General features: G+C 35.4%; 1 protein-coding gene across 3 annotated transcripts in view; it reads right to left on the reverse strand.

Moving 5' to 3' along the window:
- The window catches only part of GREB1L (GREB1 like retinoic acid receptor coactivator), a 220,129-nt gene that overhangs the window by 94,317 nt on the left and 106,026 nt on the right, over positions 1 to 19,786 (reverse strand). For all 3 annotated transcript variants that reach the window (XM_079784210.1, XM_079784211.1, XM_079784212.1), the window contains 3 exons: positions 14,489 to 14,596; positions 5,178 to 5,337; positions 4,775 to 4,972 (listed from right to left, as the gene is read on the reverse strand). In XM_079784210.1, coding sequence (XP_079640336.1) covers positions 4,775 to 4,972; positions 5,178 to 5,334 — 355 coding nt within the window. In that variant the 5' untranslated portion in view covers positions 5,335 to 5,337; positions 14,489 to 14,596. The remainder of the gene's footprint in view (positions 1 to 4,774; positions 4,973 to 5,177; positions 5,338 to 14,488; positions 14,597 to 19,786) is intronic.

Here is a 19,786-nt window from a genome sequence, read left to right on the forward strand (position 1 = left end):
CTTTGGAATTCTTCCAATAACCTCTTCATTCTACCTAAGCTAGTCTGAGTTGGGTTTCTGTCATCTGCAACCAAATTAGGCTGAATGAAAGTATGGTAAGTGCTATTTGAGCGAGTTATGGGAGAGGGAGAATGGACTCTTTACACACAAACCTGAGGCGACCTCTATCATCACATCAATTTAGCATGGAGAAGAACCATGCTAAATTCTTCCAGCATCAATTAATATTATGTTAACCAAATGCCAACAAACAATTGGATGCCATCAGTTAGTATATGAGAAATGAAAAGAAAACAACATCCAAATTTTATATGAAGCTGTGGTGCATATAAAGCTACTATATAGATCATCAAACCACAAAAGCAGACATAATAAAACTGAAAAAAGTCAACAGAAGAAAGACTAAATTGATAAGGATAATGGGGTTCAACTATCTCAAGCTTGTAGACACCCTTTTAAACATTAAAAATTTTCAATTTTAACTTTTAATGTTTAGAAATTGAGAAAAATAATATCAAAATGTTTTTGTGTGCCCTAGCTGGTTTGGGTCAGTAGATAGAGCATCGGCCTGCAGACTGAAGGGTGCCAGGTTCAATACCGGTCAAGGTCACATGCCTGGGTTTCGGGCTTGGTCCCCAGTAGGGGGCGTGCAGGAGGCAGCCAATCAATGATCTCTCTCATCATTGATGTTTCAGTCTTTCTCTTCCTCTCCCTTCCTCTCTGAATCAATAAAAATATATTTAAAAAAGTTTTTGTGAATTCTTTAATAATTTTCAATGTATCTGTTTTTTATCATTCACAATATCATCTATATTTGTTTGAAAAATAGTCATTTTTATATTCAGTCATATTAGTTACTCAATTTATAAACATTTTTGGAGGCTAAGAATACATAAACCCCTTGAAAAAAAATTCTGCTGCCCCACTCCCAATAAGGGACAGGACTCACTGTTTATTTTAAACTCTGGAAATTGGAAATTGATAATAATGATGATGATATTATCATGATATTGATGGCAGCTAAAATTTATGGAGCACTTAACGTAAGTCAGGTATAGTGCTAACCACTATTTAAATTATGTTATTTAACCCTCTCAACAACTGTAGGTAGGTACTACTACCTCCTTTCATAGATGGAGAAATTGAAGCTCAAAAAGGTTAGGGAACTTGCCCAAGGTTACATATGAGTCCAGTAAAGTTTAGTGATATAAGACATGGGAAGTTTACCATGTGGAAACAGATAAAAAGTGTACTATTCAACTTAGCTAAAGAAAAACCTAAGAGCAGTTATAATCCAGAGCTAAAACTATGAGGGGTGAACACAGTCTTTTCCACCAAATTCTAAAATACTAAATCTGGAGGCATTTTACAGTCCTAAAAGGAACACTAAATTTTTAATCAAAGGGTTTATTAATTTACATGTAGACAATAAACCTAGAAACTCATTTCCCCTAAGAAGTATCACCTTTATTATGATTTGCTCCAAAAAATAATATCTTCCCAAATTCAGTGATGAGAGGTTCACAATTGTCTATTTTTTTAAATAAATTTTTATTATGATTTCAGAGAGGAAGGGAGAGGGGGAGATAGAAACATCAATGATGAGAGTGAACCATTGATCGGCTGCCTCCTGTACGGCCCACACTGGGGATCGAGCCTGCAACCCAGGCATATGCCCTGACCGGGAATTGAACCTTGATCTCCTGGTTCATAGGTTGACGCTTAATTACTGACTCACGCCAGCCTGGCATGATTGCCTATTGATGGCCAACAGAATGCTTGGGGAATTGTCTCTGTCACTCAGTAGTAATAGTCATCTACAGCCTTGATTCACTCTATATTAGGAAGAGTGGACTAGATAGAACCATAAGCCTGTACCAATCTGCAGATTATTACAAGCCTTTTTAGCCCATCAGAGCTATATGGAACCTCAAGAGTATCAGTTAAAACATTCCCCAAAAGATGATTATCAAACCCCCAGAAATTCAAATAGCTGGTGTAACAGGTGGTTCTATTTTCCCACTGTTAGAGATGTATTAGATTATTAACCTAATAAAGATCAATATTAAAGTTCAATTAAAATCTCAAACAAAATGAAAGAAACCTTACTACTCCCTGTAGGATAATTTTGAATGATCTCTGAAACTAATCCCAAAAGAAAGATCTACTGTTTCTTTTAGAGGCTCCTGGAGAAAGCATAGGCAAGAAAGATAAGCTATCATTGAGGTGGGCATACAAATTACAATTTATTTGACAAATGTGCCTCTAAATAGTTTCATTTTCTGAGAATAAAAGTAAAATATTGTCTAAAACCAAGACTCTTGCAGCAAATTACTTTAATTTAAAAAAATAGTAGAGGGCTCCTCTTTATAAACCTCATCTGCATTTCCTTAAGAAAATAGCCAAGGTTTTCACTTCACAGAACCCAATTTGCATTCTCCAATTATCTTCAATTTGAAGGTTACAGAGTAATCTAAATGGGGGGAGGGGCAAGTTTACTGAAACAGCTGTAAATACAAACTAAAGTAATCAAGGCAGTATTTGGAGGCCTAAAATTTGGTTGCTCTTCACCCTTTTAGACACTCAACTGCCTCCCAGCAGGGTAGGAAACTACTCTATTCCAATAATTTACATAAGAAATTAGCAACCAAAATTTACATCTGAATGGTAACCCCCCAGAAGCCCATCAGGTGTGAAGTATCTGCTTATCTAAATTGCCTCTAAAAATAGCTTCAGCTTCCTTTAAGCCTTAGGTAAATACAGGATTTCCCATGGCAGGAAGGTGGTCCACTGAAGCAAGTCCAGCATTACATTGCCCTATTTTACTGACATTTTTATAAGGAACATTTCAGGGCTCTGAGTGAGAAGACTCTTAGAACTACCTTAGAATGAGTCAAATTGAAAGAGCCATGGATGAACTATAAGTTATCAAATTATAAACGATGCCTTTTGTGTTTAATGACCACGTCACCCTCAGGTGAATTAAAGGGGGAAAACAAATAATGGATGTTAATTAATTATAAGAAACCAAAGTAGCTGATGGAATCTAAGTGTAGCTAGTATTTTGGGGTTGTCTTAGAATATGAATCTTGTGCTTAGAATGAAATAGTTCTTTTTTGTTAGAAAAAATGTGTCTCTAAGATAACTATCCTCTTTAAAATAACTATTCTCTTTAAAAATAACTATCACTCTTCCCTTATGCTTCACAGAATCACTTGCTATCTGCTAAATCACTGAGTATATCTTGATGAGTCATAAACAGCTTTCCATACCTGCTTATATATAATATCAATGGAGGCAGATACCTCAGAGGCAGTCTAAAAACACACCTAGGGCACAGGAAAAAAGGGGGAACCCTTTCCCCATTTTTGGTATAAAAGTTGATATTTCACAATGATCCCCTAAAGCTTTTACTCTGGTTCTATTTAATTCTTACATAGAACAAGGTTCTTGATGTCAATCCAACAATATTTTAAGCACTATTTCCACCTCTAGCTATTACTTGACAAATATGAGTTGACTCATCAGTTAAATAAAAGGCATGACAATGGCTATAAAACAGGTAAGTGGAAACCAAACGCCAGTAATCTCCCACACCTCTCCAGGTTTAAAGGCCTGTCATACATCTGAGTAAATCGGTACGTATGATAGTATATTAAGTCTCGGCAAAAGGATCCTATGGAAGCCAATATGTAAGGAATGATGTGCCAGAAGCAGGCCCAACTCCAAGAGCGGTAGTATTTATTTGCTAGAGACCACCTGTGGTGAAGCAGGCTAGATAAGCTACAAGGAAGATTATTCAGGTTTCCAAATCCCCTAGGTAGTTTATCAGATAAGAGGGAAGGATGGAGGGAGGGGGAAGAAAGGGAGGAGAAAGGAAGAGATAGAGAGAGAGAGAAATCATGGAGAAAATAAAACTTCCAAACAGGGCAGACTCATTCATCTGGCAAGGCATATGTGAATCTAGTTTATACAAATTATTTGTACTTCAAGCTTTATAGAGGGACTGTCCTCAAAGTTTACCCCCTCCTTTTCTTCTCCTCCCTTCCACCCCTAAGATTTTCATGATTTAGAATTACCCCTGGTCCAAATCAGTATGGATATAAAAGTTATACTTTGGCTAATATGTATAAAGTAGAACCCACATACTAATTAGGGTAGGAAGATCAGAAAACAGCATTGTATATCACAAAATGGAGAAAATAGGGTATAAATTAAATTGTGACATCACCAAAACCATGAAGTCCTGAAAATGTTTTATATTAGGACTAGGATTTTCTTTTTTAAAGTGTGGTAGAAGAGCTGGTTGACAAAATACATTTTTCTCTTCTATAGATAACAATATACTGGATGAGTGCTCAAAATAAATGGAAAAGGTAAATATAAATCATCTGATATCTCTGTTATTATTTTGTGGGTAGAAAAGAAAGAAGTAGGAAAAGAAAACACTAAAAAACTTCCGAAAGTAGTACCATTCTTGCAGGAAGTACCTGGAGTACAAGAAAAACGTGACCCGAGTCTGCCATTGTCACATACCATCTCAAAAAGTCATCAACTGCTGTGAATCTTAGTCTCTTCATCGATAAGATGGGGTGATAATACTTGCCTTTCTTATAACACCTGCTATGAAGTCATAAGAGATAATGTAAGAGCATAATTATTCTTCATTCTTTTCTGTAATTATTGGTTTCTAGCCTTGAGCACCACATCTAATGATTGGAAACTAGTCAGGCAATATTAGAAGGATTAAAGAAAAAAAAAAACTGAAACCCACCATCTGTAGTGCAAGACCCTTCTGGGGCAGGTTTTTGTGAATAGGGAATTGGTGGGCTATTTGAATCAGACATTTCTTCATCATCTTCGTCATCTTCCATTTCATTAACTGTTAGATTGTTAGAAAAATCCAGGCTTCCATTTTGAGTGTAGCGGTGTACCAAGTCTTTATCCAGATCCTCCACTTTGGGTTTTACATCTGGTAAGCAAATAAATCATAGCTAATTAATAAAAAGATTTTGAGGAAAGATAATCAAAAGAAAAATTCATAGTTCTGAAAGATGTCTGAAGACAGGTAGACTAGCATTTTCTAACAATTAACCAGTTTATTTCAGAGGCCCCCAATTTGGAAGGCCCACTTCTTTTAAAAGGAGTCTAGGAATATATGCGATTGAAAAACTTACCTGCAGGTGAGAACGGATGTTGGTCAGGGTCCAAGTAGAGCTGGGAAAAAATTGGCCGTGGTACCACACTACTACATCTCAGAGAGGCTTCTATGGAATTGTGGAGAGCTTCCTCAAATCGAGCAGATTTCAGTTGCCCAGCATATGAATTCCCCATGGTCTACACCACCATCCCCCCCCCCCCAAAAAAAAAGAGGAAAAAAGGAGAAAATTTATATAGTTAGAGGACCATATGTTTGCAGAGTACACATATAGCTGATATAAACTATATTCATATATCTTAACATATAAACTATATGAACTATACATATATTTCCTGTTACGGCAATTTGTTTAAAGTATCGGTTATCAGGTCACATTGCCTTTTGTTTTTACAGTCCAAACATTTCAAAAGCCACTTTAAAGGATCTTGTATCTGAGAATCAAGCAGTAATAATGCCTTACGTCAAGTTCTCCAACCAGTAAATCAAGATTGACCTGTCAATTGTGAAGCCCAACATGGTGACAACTGGGCCACACCTCCACCTTAAAACTGATGGGCTACCATAACCCTACACCAACTCTATAAGTGGTTCAGAGTAAATCTCTACTTCTTTCTCTACTAAGATCTTATTACCCTAGGGGGAAAGATTCTTCTCTGGGGAAAAAAATGAAAGCTTTAGGATGACATATTTAATTGACAAATTTCTGAAAGCAAGATTTGAGCCTTTTAAACTCAGAGGACTCATTTATGTATTACCAGCATTTATTTGAAAAACACTGTTGTGTCTTTTGCTCCATCTGACTCACAATCTTATTTGAGACTCTTCAGGAATTGATAGTAAGAAATTCTGAAGTAATGGTCTTTGATTCTCATCACTAATACTTGTATAGAATTTGCTAGTTACAAAATTTTCCACGTATATCAATAATAACTACAATTTTCGTGTGCTATTGGTTACAATTCTCAAAGTAAGGTCTAAGGTCCCTGAGACCCTTTTTGAGGTTCATGAGGTCAAAACTCTTTTCAAACTATTACTAAGATATTACTTGCCTTTTTCACTCTTATTCTCTTGTATGTGTAAATTTTTAGAGGCTGTATGATGTGTGACATTGCAACAGATTGAACGCAGATAGACTACTCTTCTCACTAACTTTAAAAAAAATAGTTATTTTTCATAAAATTTGTTATTTATGTTGATACATACTGGGTTACTATTTTTAAATTAAAAATATTTTATAATTTCTTAGTTTTAATTTCTAATAAATATAATCTACATAAATAAAACTCAGTATTTTAGAGTATAAAACTTTTCTGAGATGAAAAGTTTGAGAACTGTTGGGCTAGGCCAGTGGTCGGCAAACCGCGGCTCGCGAGCCACATGCGGCTCTTTGGCCCCTTGAGTGTGGCTCTTCCACAAAATACCACATGCGGGCGCGCACGTACAGTGCGATTGAAACTTCGTGGCCCATGTGCAGAAGTCGGTTTTCCGCCTGGGCAAGTCTATTTTGAAGAAGTGGCGTTAGAAACTCAAGGGGCCAAAGAGCCGCATATGGCTCGCGAGCCGCGGTTTGCTGACCACTGGGCTAGGCAGTATACTAAGTACTTTATAAAGATTATTTAATTCTCAGTGTTCTGAAGTATGTATGACCTCTTCCCAATTCATAGATTAAAAAACTGAAGCTTGGAGAAGCCAAGTGACTTGCCCACTATCACCCAACTGGTAAGGGTGATATCTAGCCATGTGATGACAAATCCTGCACTCCTAGAGTACTACATAGGCTCAACTTGGGTAAATCTCATTTCAAGAAAGGCAATTTTGCAAATATCTTAGCCCTACTTTTCCCAACAAAGTGTGTGTGAGAGAGAGAGATTAAATTTTATCTGGAATTCCAACTCTGATTGACTTCCTAGAGGAAGTCCCTGGAGGACTGGTTGAGAAGGAAAGTGAGTATGCATCTGGGCTCAGAGGAGAGAGAGCCAAGATCCAGTGGTGAGGACTCATAGAAGACATACATAATCCCTCAAGAGCATCAGCAATACTCAGATGAAGACAAAAAGAAGTAACCATGAAGAGACTTGGTAGAGTGAAAAAAACGACCAACTTTATTCCAAATGAAAGCATAACTGGGCTTTGTTAAAAATGGTAATGATAATGTGAAGAATTATAGAACTGACCCTAGACTTCTTTAGTGCTTAGTATGAAGTTCTGATCCTTCTCATTGACAATCCAATACTACCATTGAACATGGAGTTATTTTTGTTTTTGCTGTTCTTTATTTTATTATTTTTTTATTGAATTTGTTGAGGTAACATTAATAAAATTATATAGGTTTCAGGTGTACAATTCTATAACACGTCAATTGTATATTGTACTGCATGTTTATCACCTCAAGCCAAGCCTCCTTCCATCACCATTTATCCCCCTATACTCGACTCTTCTCTACCCTCCCCCACCCGTTTCCCTCTGGCCATACTGTTGTCTGTGTGTATGAGTTTTGTTTTTGTTTTTTTTCTTAATCCCTTCGCCTTTTTCACCCAGTTCCACAAACCCCCTCACCTCTGAAAGCTGTCAGTCTGTTCTCCATGAGTCTGTTTCTATTTTGCTTGTTCGTTTATTTTGTAGTTTTGAAAAATAGACTTCTTATTAAAAAAGAACAAGTGAATTTGCAAAGTGAACATCCCCTCCACCCCTTTCTGGTTCTTCAGGATTCCAGGGAAAATAAAATTCATTCCAGTGCTTGGAATGAGAACCTCTCATTAAGAGTTGGAATTTCTACTACAGCCTTCTAGCATAATATTCTAAACTATTTCCCCCAGTTATGGTACACTTGTACTGACTCAACTGTACTCTCTCAACAAGTTTCTCTTTTGACCAAATATAAATATTTTCAAGGTACTGCACTTGGGCTATTAGTAAAGGTTAACTCTTAATAACAACTATCTGGAGGAGATAAAAAATATTTTTCAAAAAGTACTGTTAAAAGGATCATCATAGTTAGTGATAAGAAAGAACAAGAAAAACACTAATTAAAAAATTCATGGTCCCTGGCCGGGTAGCTCAGTTTGTTAGAGCACTGTCCTGATACGCCAAGATTGTAGGTTCGATCTGAGGTCAGAGCACATACAAGAATCAACCAATGTATGTGTAAATAAGTGGAACAACAAATCAATGTTCCTTTCTCTCTCCCTCTCTCTCAACCAATCAATAAAAACATCATGTACATGCTAAAAGAAAAAGAACTGCATCTAGGATACTGCTTTAGGGTTGCCTGGTTTAACAGCTAGTTAGGCTATGGAGCAGGTAGATGGGGATAGATGTATTAAGTAATAATTTACTTTTTAAAAGGTTTCAAATTTTTATTCTCAAGCATTGTCTACTGAAAAGTCCAAGAAACAATGGCAATTCAATAACAATAAGCACTTCCTAATATCATTCCCACTGAAAAGAATCCAAGTTCCTGGAAGATATGGCCAATTCCAGATTTGGGGCAGGAAAGACAAAAGATGAACCTTGAACATCTTGTTCCTGAAAGCAAAGAAGCTGTCAATGACTAATGGGGCCATGTCAGAAGACACAGGTGTCAACATGAAGTGTTCCCATGAGCCCAACATTAGAGAAACTCAACATAAAAGAAGATAAATGCAATGGACTGAAGCATATTTAAAATGTAAAAACTCACAAATTAATTTTAATATTCAAGGAGAAAAGGAGAGCACTCATTTTGGAAAACAAAACAAACAAAAACAAAGCACCTATTTGAAACCTACTACAAGACAAAGGAAAGAGTGAAGCATTCATCCTGCTCTTCCTGTACTTAAAGTAACCAAATAATCCTGATTATTGAGAAAGAGGTTTTTTTGTTTGTTTGTTTGTTTTTAAATGAAGAGTTCTTACTATAATAAACGTGGAAAGAATGATGGAATTATAAAATTACCAATTTGCAACCCTTAATGCAAAATTCATTTTCACTGACCAAGCTTAGCACCACTGAAAGTGAGTCAATGAGAGGCTGTGTGCCTCTCCATGGGAGATAATATGAAACACACACACCACCTAGGAAGTATTCTTGCCGATGGGTGTAATGATTACAGTCCAGCCTCTAGAGCTAACTTTCATTTATAGGACCAAGGAACAAGTAAATGAAACCACAAGGAAACAATCAGATTCAGAATGAGGGACAGGCGGACAGAGCAAATGATCTAGTTTCTGCAACAAGCCAAGGTTATCTAGCTTGTAAATGATGAAACTAGGGTTCAAAGTTAGACTAAAATGCCCATGTCTTCCCCCCCGCCCCCCGACTAAAACATTATTTGAAAGTGAAGATGGTAAAGTCTATGTGTGCTGCGTGTGTGTAGTTGTTTTGGTTTGAAGTGGGGTTTTTTAAGGCACAATTTATTGCCTATGTGCCAGGCATAGTACTAAAAAGATAACTTTGTATAAGTTGTCAGTTTTCTGTTACCTTTTTCTCTACAGATATTGTCACCCACTTTCCAAACTTTAACAATCGTCCACCAAGCCATACAGCATTTATATAAATTCTACTATTGAAGTGGTTAAGCACATAGACTCTGAAGTCAGATGACCTTAATTCAAATTCTGCACCCACCAGCCTGTACCATATTGGGCAATTTGTTTAGTCTCTCATCTGTAAAATGGAGTAATACAACCAATGTCATTGGTTTTTGTGAGATTACATGAGATTTTATACACATAGAAAGTTTTTTGAATGATTCCTTGCACAAAATAAATGTGCAGAAAATGTTAGAAGAGTAAGTTGCTTTTTTTTAGCATTGTGCTACATTGAGCAGAATAAGAAAAGTAAGATACATTCCTTCTCTTGCATGTGTTGGACACTACAGTAGATTCTGGGGCATTGTTTTAGGAACAAATGACCATCAAAAGTCCCAAAAGCTGCTATTTGGTATGATTATTTGGATTACATAATTTATTAGAAAATTTTACAATCATATATACAAAACATTACTGTCCTCTATAGCCAGCAGATTCTTAAGACTCTGTGTAAGAAAATTATGTGCTATAGGCATCACTGCTTACACTCCCTTTCTCTTAAAAAATATTCACTGATGATGCCCTGGCTGGTATTCTCAATGGTTTGAGCACGGTCTGTGCACTAAAGGGTCGTGGGTTCGATCCCTGGTCAAGGCGTGTGTGGGAGACAACCAATTGATATTTCTCTTCCACATTGATATTTGTCTTTCTCCCTCTTCCTTCATCTCTACAATCAATGAAAAATATATCCTTGGGTAAGGATTAAAAAATATGTATACATATATATATTTTTACAAATGAGAATGTGTGACTACTAGACAAAGACATCAAACACGGTTCTTGGGAGTTCTTGTAGAATCCATAATCCAAAATTAAAACAAGCATATATTCACAATTCTCTTTTGTACTCTTTTCTCATTTCATTTATTCTTTAAATTGATATTTGTCACTCTTAATAGTCGGATCTAGTATTTGTCTGACTCCCCTACTGGACTATGAGTTCTTGAGAGAAAATATTTTGTTAAAAATGGGAACCAAATTTTAAAAAATAAAAATATTGAGCCTTTTTGTGTTTTATCCAGTTATACATTAAGTGGACTTGAAGAGATATTATCTCTTCCTAAGCATATTCCAAAAGTCACAAAGCTAACAAAGCATTAAAAACAAAAGGGTTTTATTTTATTTTTATTCATCCTCCTTGCTAAAAATCTTTAGAAAATGCAAACAGATTAAAATATAAAATTTCCAGTCTCTTTTAATGGTTCTGTACATTTAAATGTGGATGGATCTCTTGACAATTTCTGGAGGCCAAAGTATTTTTGGTATTGAAATAAAAACCCAGACCTAATAACTTAATTATATAATTAACCATTTTTACCAATAATAATTTATAGATATGCAATGTATCTTAAATTGTTATAGAACTAATTATTGTAATATTCCAACTCATTTAATAATTATTATTAAAAACTGTCATAATTAAAAGATAAAGTACAATGCTATGTTTCCTTTGTAACAAAGAGTTACATGTTACTATTGGAAATCTTTACTTTCTTCCTCCTTGAAATACCAGAAATTCTTCTGTAAAATAAACACATCTCATCAAGACTCTCTGGAACTAGTATAATTACCAGAGGCAATCCCTGTGTAAGATCAAAGAAGCAAAACAATAATAGGCAACGTGTGATCTCTACCATGTCACCAGAGACCAATTTTTCAACAGGGAGAAGAGTCAATAATCCAGAACAGAAAACATTAAATAAGGAGAAATGCTTCCAAAGTGTGGTTTACCACATCCATCAAGGCTGTCACATTCAGAGAGTTCCCAGTCTCTATGGTTTCAGACAACAAACTTCTGGGGATTTATCACAACAATCATTAAAATCTGCATAAAACACCAGAGGCAAAAGCCAATTTCCCCAATGAAGAGAAGAATTTCAAAAGATACTATAATAATTTTCACATCTCACTGGGTGCTTTAAAGGTAACACGGAAAGGACACAGATGACTAAATATTTTTCATATAATATTCATCTAATTTCTCTTATTTACCTATCCCAATTTAATTTTCCTAAGAAGATTTTTGGAACGTGAGCTATGAACATTAACCAGGTAAATATAATTAGTAATAACATACTAAAGACTTCTGCAGGTTTTGTTTTGGTAATACGGGGTCACTACATCTAGAAACAAGGCTTTGGTCTCCTTTGCGATGCAATCGAATGACTAATAAGAATTATAAGGGTATAAAGAGAGATAAAGGAATTCCCACTCACAGTAATTATAGTAAAATAGAAATACCTTTAAAATCGACTTTTAAAAGCACCACAACTAAAATTGTGCCTTAGAATCAGCAAAATCTGATTGTTTTTCTTAGATACCACCGCCAAACAGCTGTCCGTCATCTTTCAAAATCAGATGTGAGTTAGGGACTGAACAAGTGTATCTGAATTAGTTAACTTGCTAAAAACAAAAACACCCATTCTGGTAATTCAGAGAGTAGTAAAAGAGGGACTTAGCTTAAAAGAAAAAGCACTGGAAATTCAAAGCAAACTGAACATTCTGTTCTTATATGGATTTTGTTACTCCCTCTGCCTTCATCTTTCCACACTGTCATCTGCCCCTGTCTTTCCATCTTCTTATTAACATTGCTAATTGTATTTGTCAGTTTTGCCACTATTTCAATGCTACTTAAACAGCTGTGGATTTTCTCTGGGCAATTATCAGTCACTACACTTAGGTTTCTAAATTAGTTGTTGAAAGGCACTTTAACCTTGAGAAAGGAGACATTGAACACACTCCATACTAAGCCTTACATTTAAATATAGGTTGCTTTAAAATGAGTAATTATCAAAAAGAATAGAAAAAAAATCACACATACAAGTAATTCACATATTTTAAAGTTATAAATCAGTAAGAAGATGCTAAACAAAGCCTACTGTATACTTCTCATCATTTTATCTTTTTCTCTTACTAACACATATTGTAATATATGCTCTCTCTATGTATATATACATGTATATAGTGTATAAAATTGGAACAGTTACCAAATTCCTCTAACAGTCTCCTTACTATCTATTAGTGGATAACACCCTTCAAAGACATCCACAATCATGTAAGTGGTATACTGAGGTCATGGGCTGGGGAAAGAAAGCTCTTACAACATGCAGAATCCTTCCCCCGCTTCTTCATTTCCTTTCAAAGAGAAAATTCTTTATTATATTTGCTTTTTAAATTATCTATTCTTAATTCTAGCATTTTATTCTTAAGCTACAAAATGAGCAAGAAACACATTCAGGGAGAAACACAAGGTTTGAGGTTATTCACTAACTGATATCCACTTCTATGAAATACACCTAAATTTAAAAAAATCTTCTATGATTCAGAAACATTAAAATTCAACGATAACTTTTTAGAATTAACAAGTATCGGTGTTTTTTTTAAAGGTTTGTAATATCCTGTTTGTGGGTCAGTCAGAAGCTTGTTAGAATGATTTTTAAATTAATGTAGGCTCATTTTTATCCCTAGCTCTCCCCCACTTTCTGCTCCAAGGAAATAAAAGGGTGGTATTTCAACAGTGTAAAATTCTTCACTGAGTGAAACACATGAAAATGAAAAACACTTTGGAAAACATAGTACACTTCAAACCCTAACTATTCTCTCAGACCTATATTGACTCTTATAGTAGTTGCCAACATTTGGTAAGGATTATCCTTCCATTAGACAAAAGCAAGCATTCCTTAGATAAATCAGGAGTTTTGCCGTGAGACTCATAAAACCTTTTCACAACACAGATTTTCAAGAGAATCCTTTAAGGTTTTAGGAGGCTGCTCCTTTTACTAAGTAACAAAATACACCCCATGGTGTCTCACTGACCCCACTCAGCTGTCCTTTGACCTCTTCAATTGTTGAAGCCTAACTCCAGGGTCCACAGAATTTGCCTCCCATATCAAAAAGGCCAATGTTGCTTCCTCCTAGCACCTGGTGTAACAAAACGCAACAGTTCTCTCTCTTCTGGCTCCTCAGCTCCATCTCTGACCACTTTCCAGATGTTCCAGGCCCAAATGTTAAGCCAATACTAGGTTTCAGGATCTGCGTGGTCACCATGAGGGAACAACAGGGACCAGGCTGAAGTGGCAATGACCCTCTTGTTCTTGCTGGCCTCAAAAGGATACGACGGGTCATAAAAGAGGAAAAGATCTTTGGCCTCTCTTGAAAATGCCAGGCTATTTAAGCACATTGTAACTTCCAAAAGGAGAGAGACAGTCTTAGGTTATGCCCTGTCAGATGAGGGTTAGCTAAAACAGTACCCCTAAATGCTCAATTCTAAGTCAACTTCTGATTTTCTTTGACATAGGAAGGAAAAGGGCAATATTGCCTCTTTTTCTTTTCTAAATTACAAGCCTTCTAAAAATAGAAAAAACACTTTTATAAAATTTTAAAAACATACATCTCAGGATAGTTTGATTCCAATTTTAATACGGTTGGGGTTTCTTCCTGCAGAGGACAGTAATCTAGGTAATTAATAATAATATCTTATTAGACAATTTGAAAGAAAGAACCAGAATCAACAAAGGGGAATAAAAAACTGAATTCTATTATCTTAATTTAGATACTTTTTTCCTTTTCTTTTTTGGTGGAGAGGATGGGGGAGGAGAGAGGAAAGCAGAGAGGGGAGGAAATGGAAGGAGAGTTCATAGAAATATCTGGTTAATCAGTTTAAGTACAAAATATTGTAGCTTTATTTAAATAACTATAACTTCATAAAACAAATCTGGTCTTAAAAAATTTGGGGGGTATATTATAATTGTACAATACCTTGGTTTATTTATTAACATTTTTGAGTCACGTTCATGATTAAGTTGGGATGTCAACACTTCAGGGAGCCTGCTGCCTAGATTTTACTTGTTTAAAGCTTTTTTGCACCTGCAAAAACATAAAAAGTAAAAATATATACATAAAGATGAGTTATTTAACAAATGCATTATATCCCAGAATATAATAGTGTAAATATTTACAATTCCACAGAAATGACAATGAGAAATGAATTATCAAAAGATTACACAACTTATAACTGGCAAATACAGATATTTCTCCTTCTTCAATACTCCCAAAATAATCATCCATAATGATATATATTCAAAAATAATTTCTCTTGTTCTTAAGATTTCCTCTCACTAACTGTAAAATGAATAAACCTGTCAAGTCTGCATTTTGACAGGTGTTACCATAATGCTGAAAGCCCAAAAACTTTTATTCTATTTTTAGGAATAAAACTAGTGGAAGATAATTTTCTTATTCTAAGTGTAAGTTTCTCTGATGCTTCTCAAAATTTACCTCCTTAAAGAACTATAAAAAATATAAACATAGCTAATATTGATTAAAATTATTCTCTACTTTTTAAAACAAATGCTTTAATAATTTCCAAGAAAAAAAGCCTGGCAGAAGAAAAAGAGCTACTGGTTTTCCTACTCTTTTGAGTGGTGTATTCTAAGAAGAAATTAGACTAACTATTAATAATTTTATAACTGGGTGAAAATTACAGTGTACATATTATTTTGTTCTCTAGATAGATTATGGTCAATATAAACTACTGTATGGTCATAGTCATAAAGCATAAAGGGAAATAAAAACTATTTGTCATTGATTTTTATACATAAATTAGAGGTGCTTCTATTCCTTTGTTAGTGTCTAAAGAGAAAACAAAAGATCTTCCTGAGAATGTACAAATTTCAATATGCATATTTATAGCACTAAAATATTTAAAGTGATATTAACTTATGTTTAAAAACATTTTCATGTTACTCTCCTTTTATGTCAAATTGAAAGAGAGAAAGGAGAAAACACCATTTTAGATTTTGAAATAAAAATCTTTATCTTACCTCTCTTACTGTCAGAAGAAGGTCTTCAAGGCAAAAGAACAAATAAAAATGCAAGACCTAGATTTTCAAACTCATGTATTTCCTATCTACCCATACACAAATAGACATCCTTTTGTAAGTCAGGAGTTTTGCTACCTACATCCAAACCCAAGATTACCCCATATGGTCAACAAGGTCAAACTGCATTACTGCCAATGAAACTATATGACTCCACCAGGACCTTAATGATTTTTAAAAAAGGTCAGTAATCCAATTCCAATAGCTTCAGAGTCTAAAATTGCTAATTTTTGGCCACGTGCTGCACACTTCACCTGCTAGTAATGACATTTTAGTATTTTCTTCTAATTACACTCAAAGCTAAGACCTTTGGCCCTGGGCCACAGACCCCTATTCAGGCTGCACACATTCTCTTAAACGACCTGATCCTTTGTTGTCACTCTTACTCTTTCATCTATTATTTACACCCATAGAGAAGGAAGATACTCTACTATTTGTATAGCTTAAAGCTTCTAATCATCTTAATTTCTTTGCCTTCCAACCTATGGTCTTCTTTATAGACCAGTGCCAAAAAGTTTGACAAAATCATTTTTTTCCCCAACCACATTATCCCCCCTACCCCCCGCAAGCTCTTCTTCCCTTTTTCTACTCTCTGACCAAGCTCCTTCCTGGTTCCTTTGCTCACACAGGCAGGATTCACAAATTGGACTTTTGCCAACAAAATTAATTTCTAAATATAGAAAATCTCCACCTTGTTCTGACAGATCGATAACAATTCTTTTTTTTCTTTCATCAAAGAGCCCATAAAATTAAAGTGAAGGTTGCTTAAAATAACTTAAAATCTGCCCCCAGCCTCCCTAAGGCCTGGGCATAGAATTTTCAGAATCCCCCTGCAGAAAATGTCAAAGAAGTTTCAGTATAAACAGTAAGGATGCTAGAAAGTGGCTAAAACTTTTTAAACATCTTAATATCTACAGTTGCTCACAAGAAAGAAATAGAGGAAGAAAAGAAAAAAGTAGAAAAATGAAACATAAAGAAAAATTTAAAGATTAATAAATGTTTAAATCTTTACATTTTAAAAGACTACTAATTCCCCAAAACATCAACACCCTCACATAAAACATTCCGCATCCTTGTAATTTCCCAACACTCTTCCCAGATGGTTTTGGTAATGTCCAGACCCGTTTTGCAAATCCAAAGCACAGAACTGTTTACCATGATGCAGATGTCCCTCTCAGATCACCATAGCCACCAAAAGACTCTGATTTCCAAGTTGCTTATAAAATGGCATATAATCCATCTTTGCTCTCTCTTCCTCTATTTCTCAGCTTACTCTTGATTTCTAACAAACAGTATTTCCTTGTTGTCTGTCCTCTCTGCAGACCCTGAAGCCCCTTGTCTTTTCTTATTTTCACCATTTGCTTCAACCAGCAGTTCACTGGAGACCCATCCATCTTGTAATGCCTAAAGTGACAGATGCTCTCAGGAACCACCACACTGCTGAGTGAACAAAAGATAACATCACCTCTAGGAACTCCAGAGAGAAATACAACTGCAACCTCAAGACAGGGGCTGACTTGACAGACATTGGACCATAAACCTCTTCTAAGCGAAAAAGAAAACAATTGCCACACACCAAAAAAATCTGACACAATCAAAGGCAGAAAAGAGTGATTATTTGTGGATTGCCTTTTCACTCTGCGGCTCACTTTTCCCCCCAATGCTTTTATATTGGGGCAATTCACTTGCTAAGAGGCAACAGAAGTTCTTGGCGGGGCGGGCGGGGGGGGGGGGGCGGGGGGGGGGGCGGGGGGGGGGGGAGGTGAAGCCTTTCTCAAGTATCTTCTTTTCTTCAACAATATTCAAAGAGAAATTCACATGTGTGTTTCAGTTAATCTAAGGCTTATGTATGATACAGCATTCTTAAGCCTGACTTGGCTTGTTTGCATAAAGCAATATTGGCACTCAGAAATGCTGACTCAATTCTACTGTTCTGAAAGGCAAATTCTACTGCTCTGAAAGGCATATGCATGCTTTGCAAATTAAAAATACATTAGAAATTAAAAAGCAACGTGTGACACAATGTCAACAATATGTGTAGCTCATAAAAAAAGCTCACCATTCATTCATTAGACAGCCTCCAACTTGGGTTAAAAAGACAGTTAACAAGAGGATTCTGGGAAGGACTACAGATCTCTTTTCTAACAAAGGAAAGGTCATTTTAACATCTCCCAGCAACAAACTAATGACAGGGATGCTGTAGATGCAGAGGACTCTGCTTGATGCTATCTAGTGTTCTTTTGTTTTTTAAGTATCTTAGTTAAAGTCCTTATTCAACATTGGGAAAATGTAAACTCTAACATTTAATTTTAAGTATAACATTTAGATAAATACAGTGAAGGAAAATTTTTGAAGAACAGAAAAACAAAAACTGGTTTGGAAGGCAATTAAGAATATTGTGTGATCAATGTCAATTATGGAGATTAACAACCCGTTTTTCCAAAGGATATCAAGCACTATAGAGAAAAATCTCTGATGCAGCTAAATGTTATCATTTTCAAACAGGGTAAATAGTACAAATGTCTGTTAAATCTAAAATAAAGAGCCAAATGCTCAAAAAAAGTTCTGTTAATTATATTTCTAACAAAATAGAAGGATTTACAATGACATTTCTTTAAGGTAAATAGTACTCTTGCACAAAAAGCCTTTAAGTTATAATTCTTTTGGAGTCCCTAATGACTCCTCCCATTCCAATTTTACTAAAAATTGTTTTAAAAGATATTTTATCTGTTGTGTTTGAATTATTTGTGGAGTAACAGAAAAATTTTCAACTTGATAAGTCAACATATCTCTTTCTTAACATTTTTTATGTCCCCCTTATTTCCTTAAACACTTTAGTGTATCTGAACAAATAAGTCGGTACAAATATTTCACAATAAAAATTTTTTTGGTTTTTATTTTATGCTGGCAAGACAGAAAACATCCAAAATAATTAAGTAAATATGTACAATTATATAACTCAATGGGGAAAAGATTAAATAATTACAGACTGTTGATCAATATATGAAAGTCTTGTTCTAATATGGACTTGATCTTTAGACAACTTTAACACACTGACCCTAAGTAACCCCACAAAACTCCTATCCAAAAGTACCACATCCTTCAACACTTGCAAACTTTGGCATTAATAGCAAGAGAGTGGTGTCTTTGGAATGACAGTTACATTACAGAAGGCTCAAGAAAGACCCAATTAAATGACCTACTTTTAAACACAATAAGATCAATATGCATGCAGGAAAAAGTACACCCCAGTGGAGAGTTCTTATTGCCTGAATGATCAAAAACAAAACAAAACTTTTCCTTTTTAAGGGTTCCTTCCAGATCACAGTCAGTGCCAGAAATCCACACAGGAAAAAAATCCATCAAAATGAAACCCTAAAAGGGTTTACCCTTCACCATCCTATTTGCACTTCAAAAACCTCTAAGTCCTTCAGTTAAACCCCAGGGCTGAACCATTTCAATAATAAGAGAGGTGGCCAGCGGTGATTTATCTCCCATTTGGCCTCTGGACAGAGCTGTAATGTCTACGAAGCTTCCCTTCACTGACTCAAACCCTCCCCCAAGTCTCAACCTTCACTTGTGCAGCTTTAGATCTGCAATACCTTATAAACAACTCATATGTCCCTTCCAATCAGATGCAAGAACAACCTGTAACTCAAGATTTGGGTACATTTTCTTGGCAATGCTTTCACTGCTGAGTAATCAGAGCGTTGAAAATACCAGGTTAAATTTCAGGTTCTCTTTAATACAAGTTGAAGAAGAAAAGAAACTTCCTTAACTTTAGATTCTTTCTTCTCACATGTTAATTGTCAGAACTTCTTCAATTTATACCTTGATATCCTTTACATTTTGGGCCACATCAGGCAACTTCCCGCAGTGGTGTTCATCTAAATTTAAATCCTTGCATTGTAAGATATCTTAACAAATCCAAAAAATGAAGATTTCACAGGTCACAGACTCCTGGGTCAAAAAGACCTTAAAAACAGATATCAGACCACTGTGACTCAACTGATTTATTATACCCTTGTTATCAAATGTGTACTATAACTGTCATCACACACACTCACACAATTTTCCTCTAGTAAAATAAACACCAATGTCAACAGTTATTTAAATTGAAATATAGCTCCCAGAAATTATCAAATATGAAACATGGCAAACGTAATTATTCCTTAAA

Source organism: Cnephaeus nilssonii (genome assembly GCF_951640355.1).
Source record: "Cnephaeus nilssonii genome assembly, chromosome: 11".
NCBI lineage: Eukaryota > Metazoa > Chordata > Mammalia > Chiroptera > Vespertilionidae > Cnephaeus > Cnephaeus nilssonii.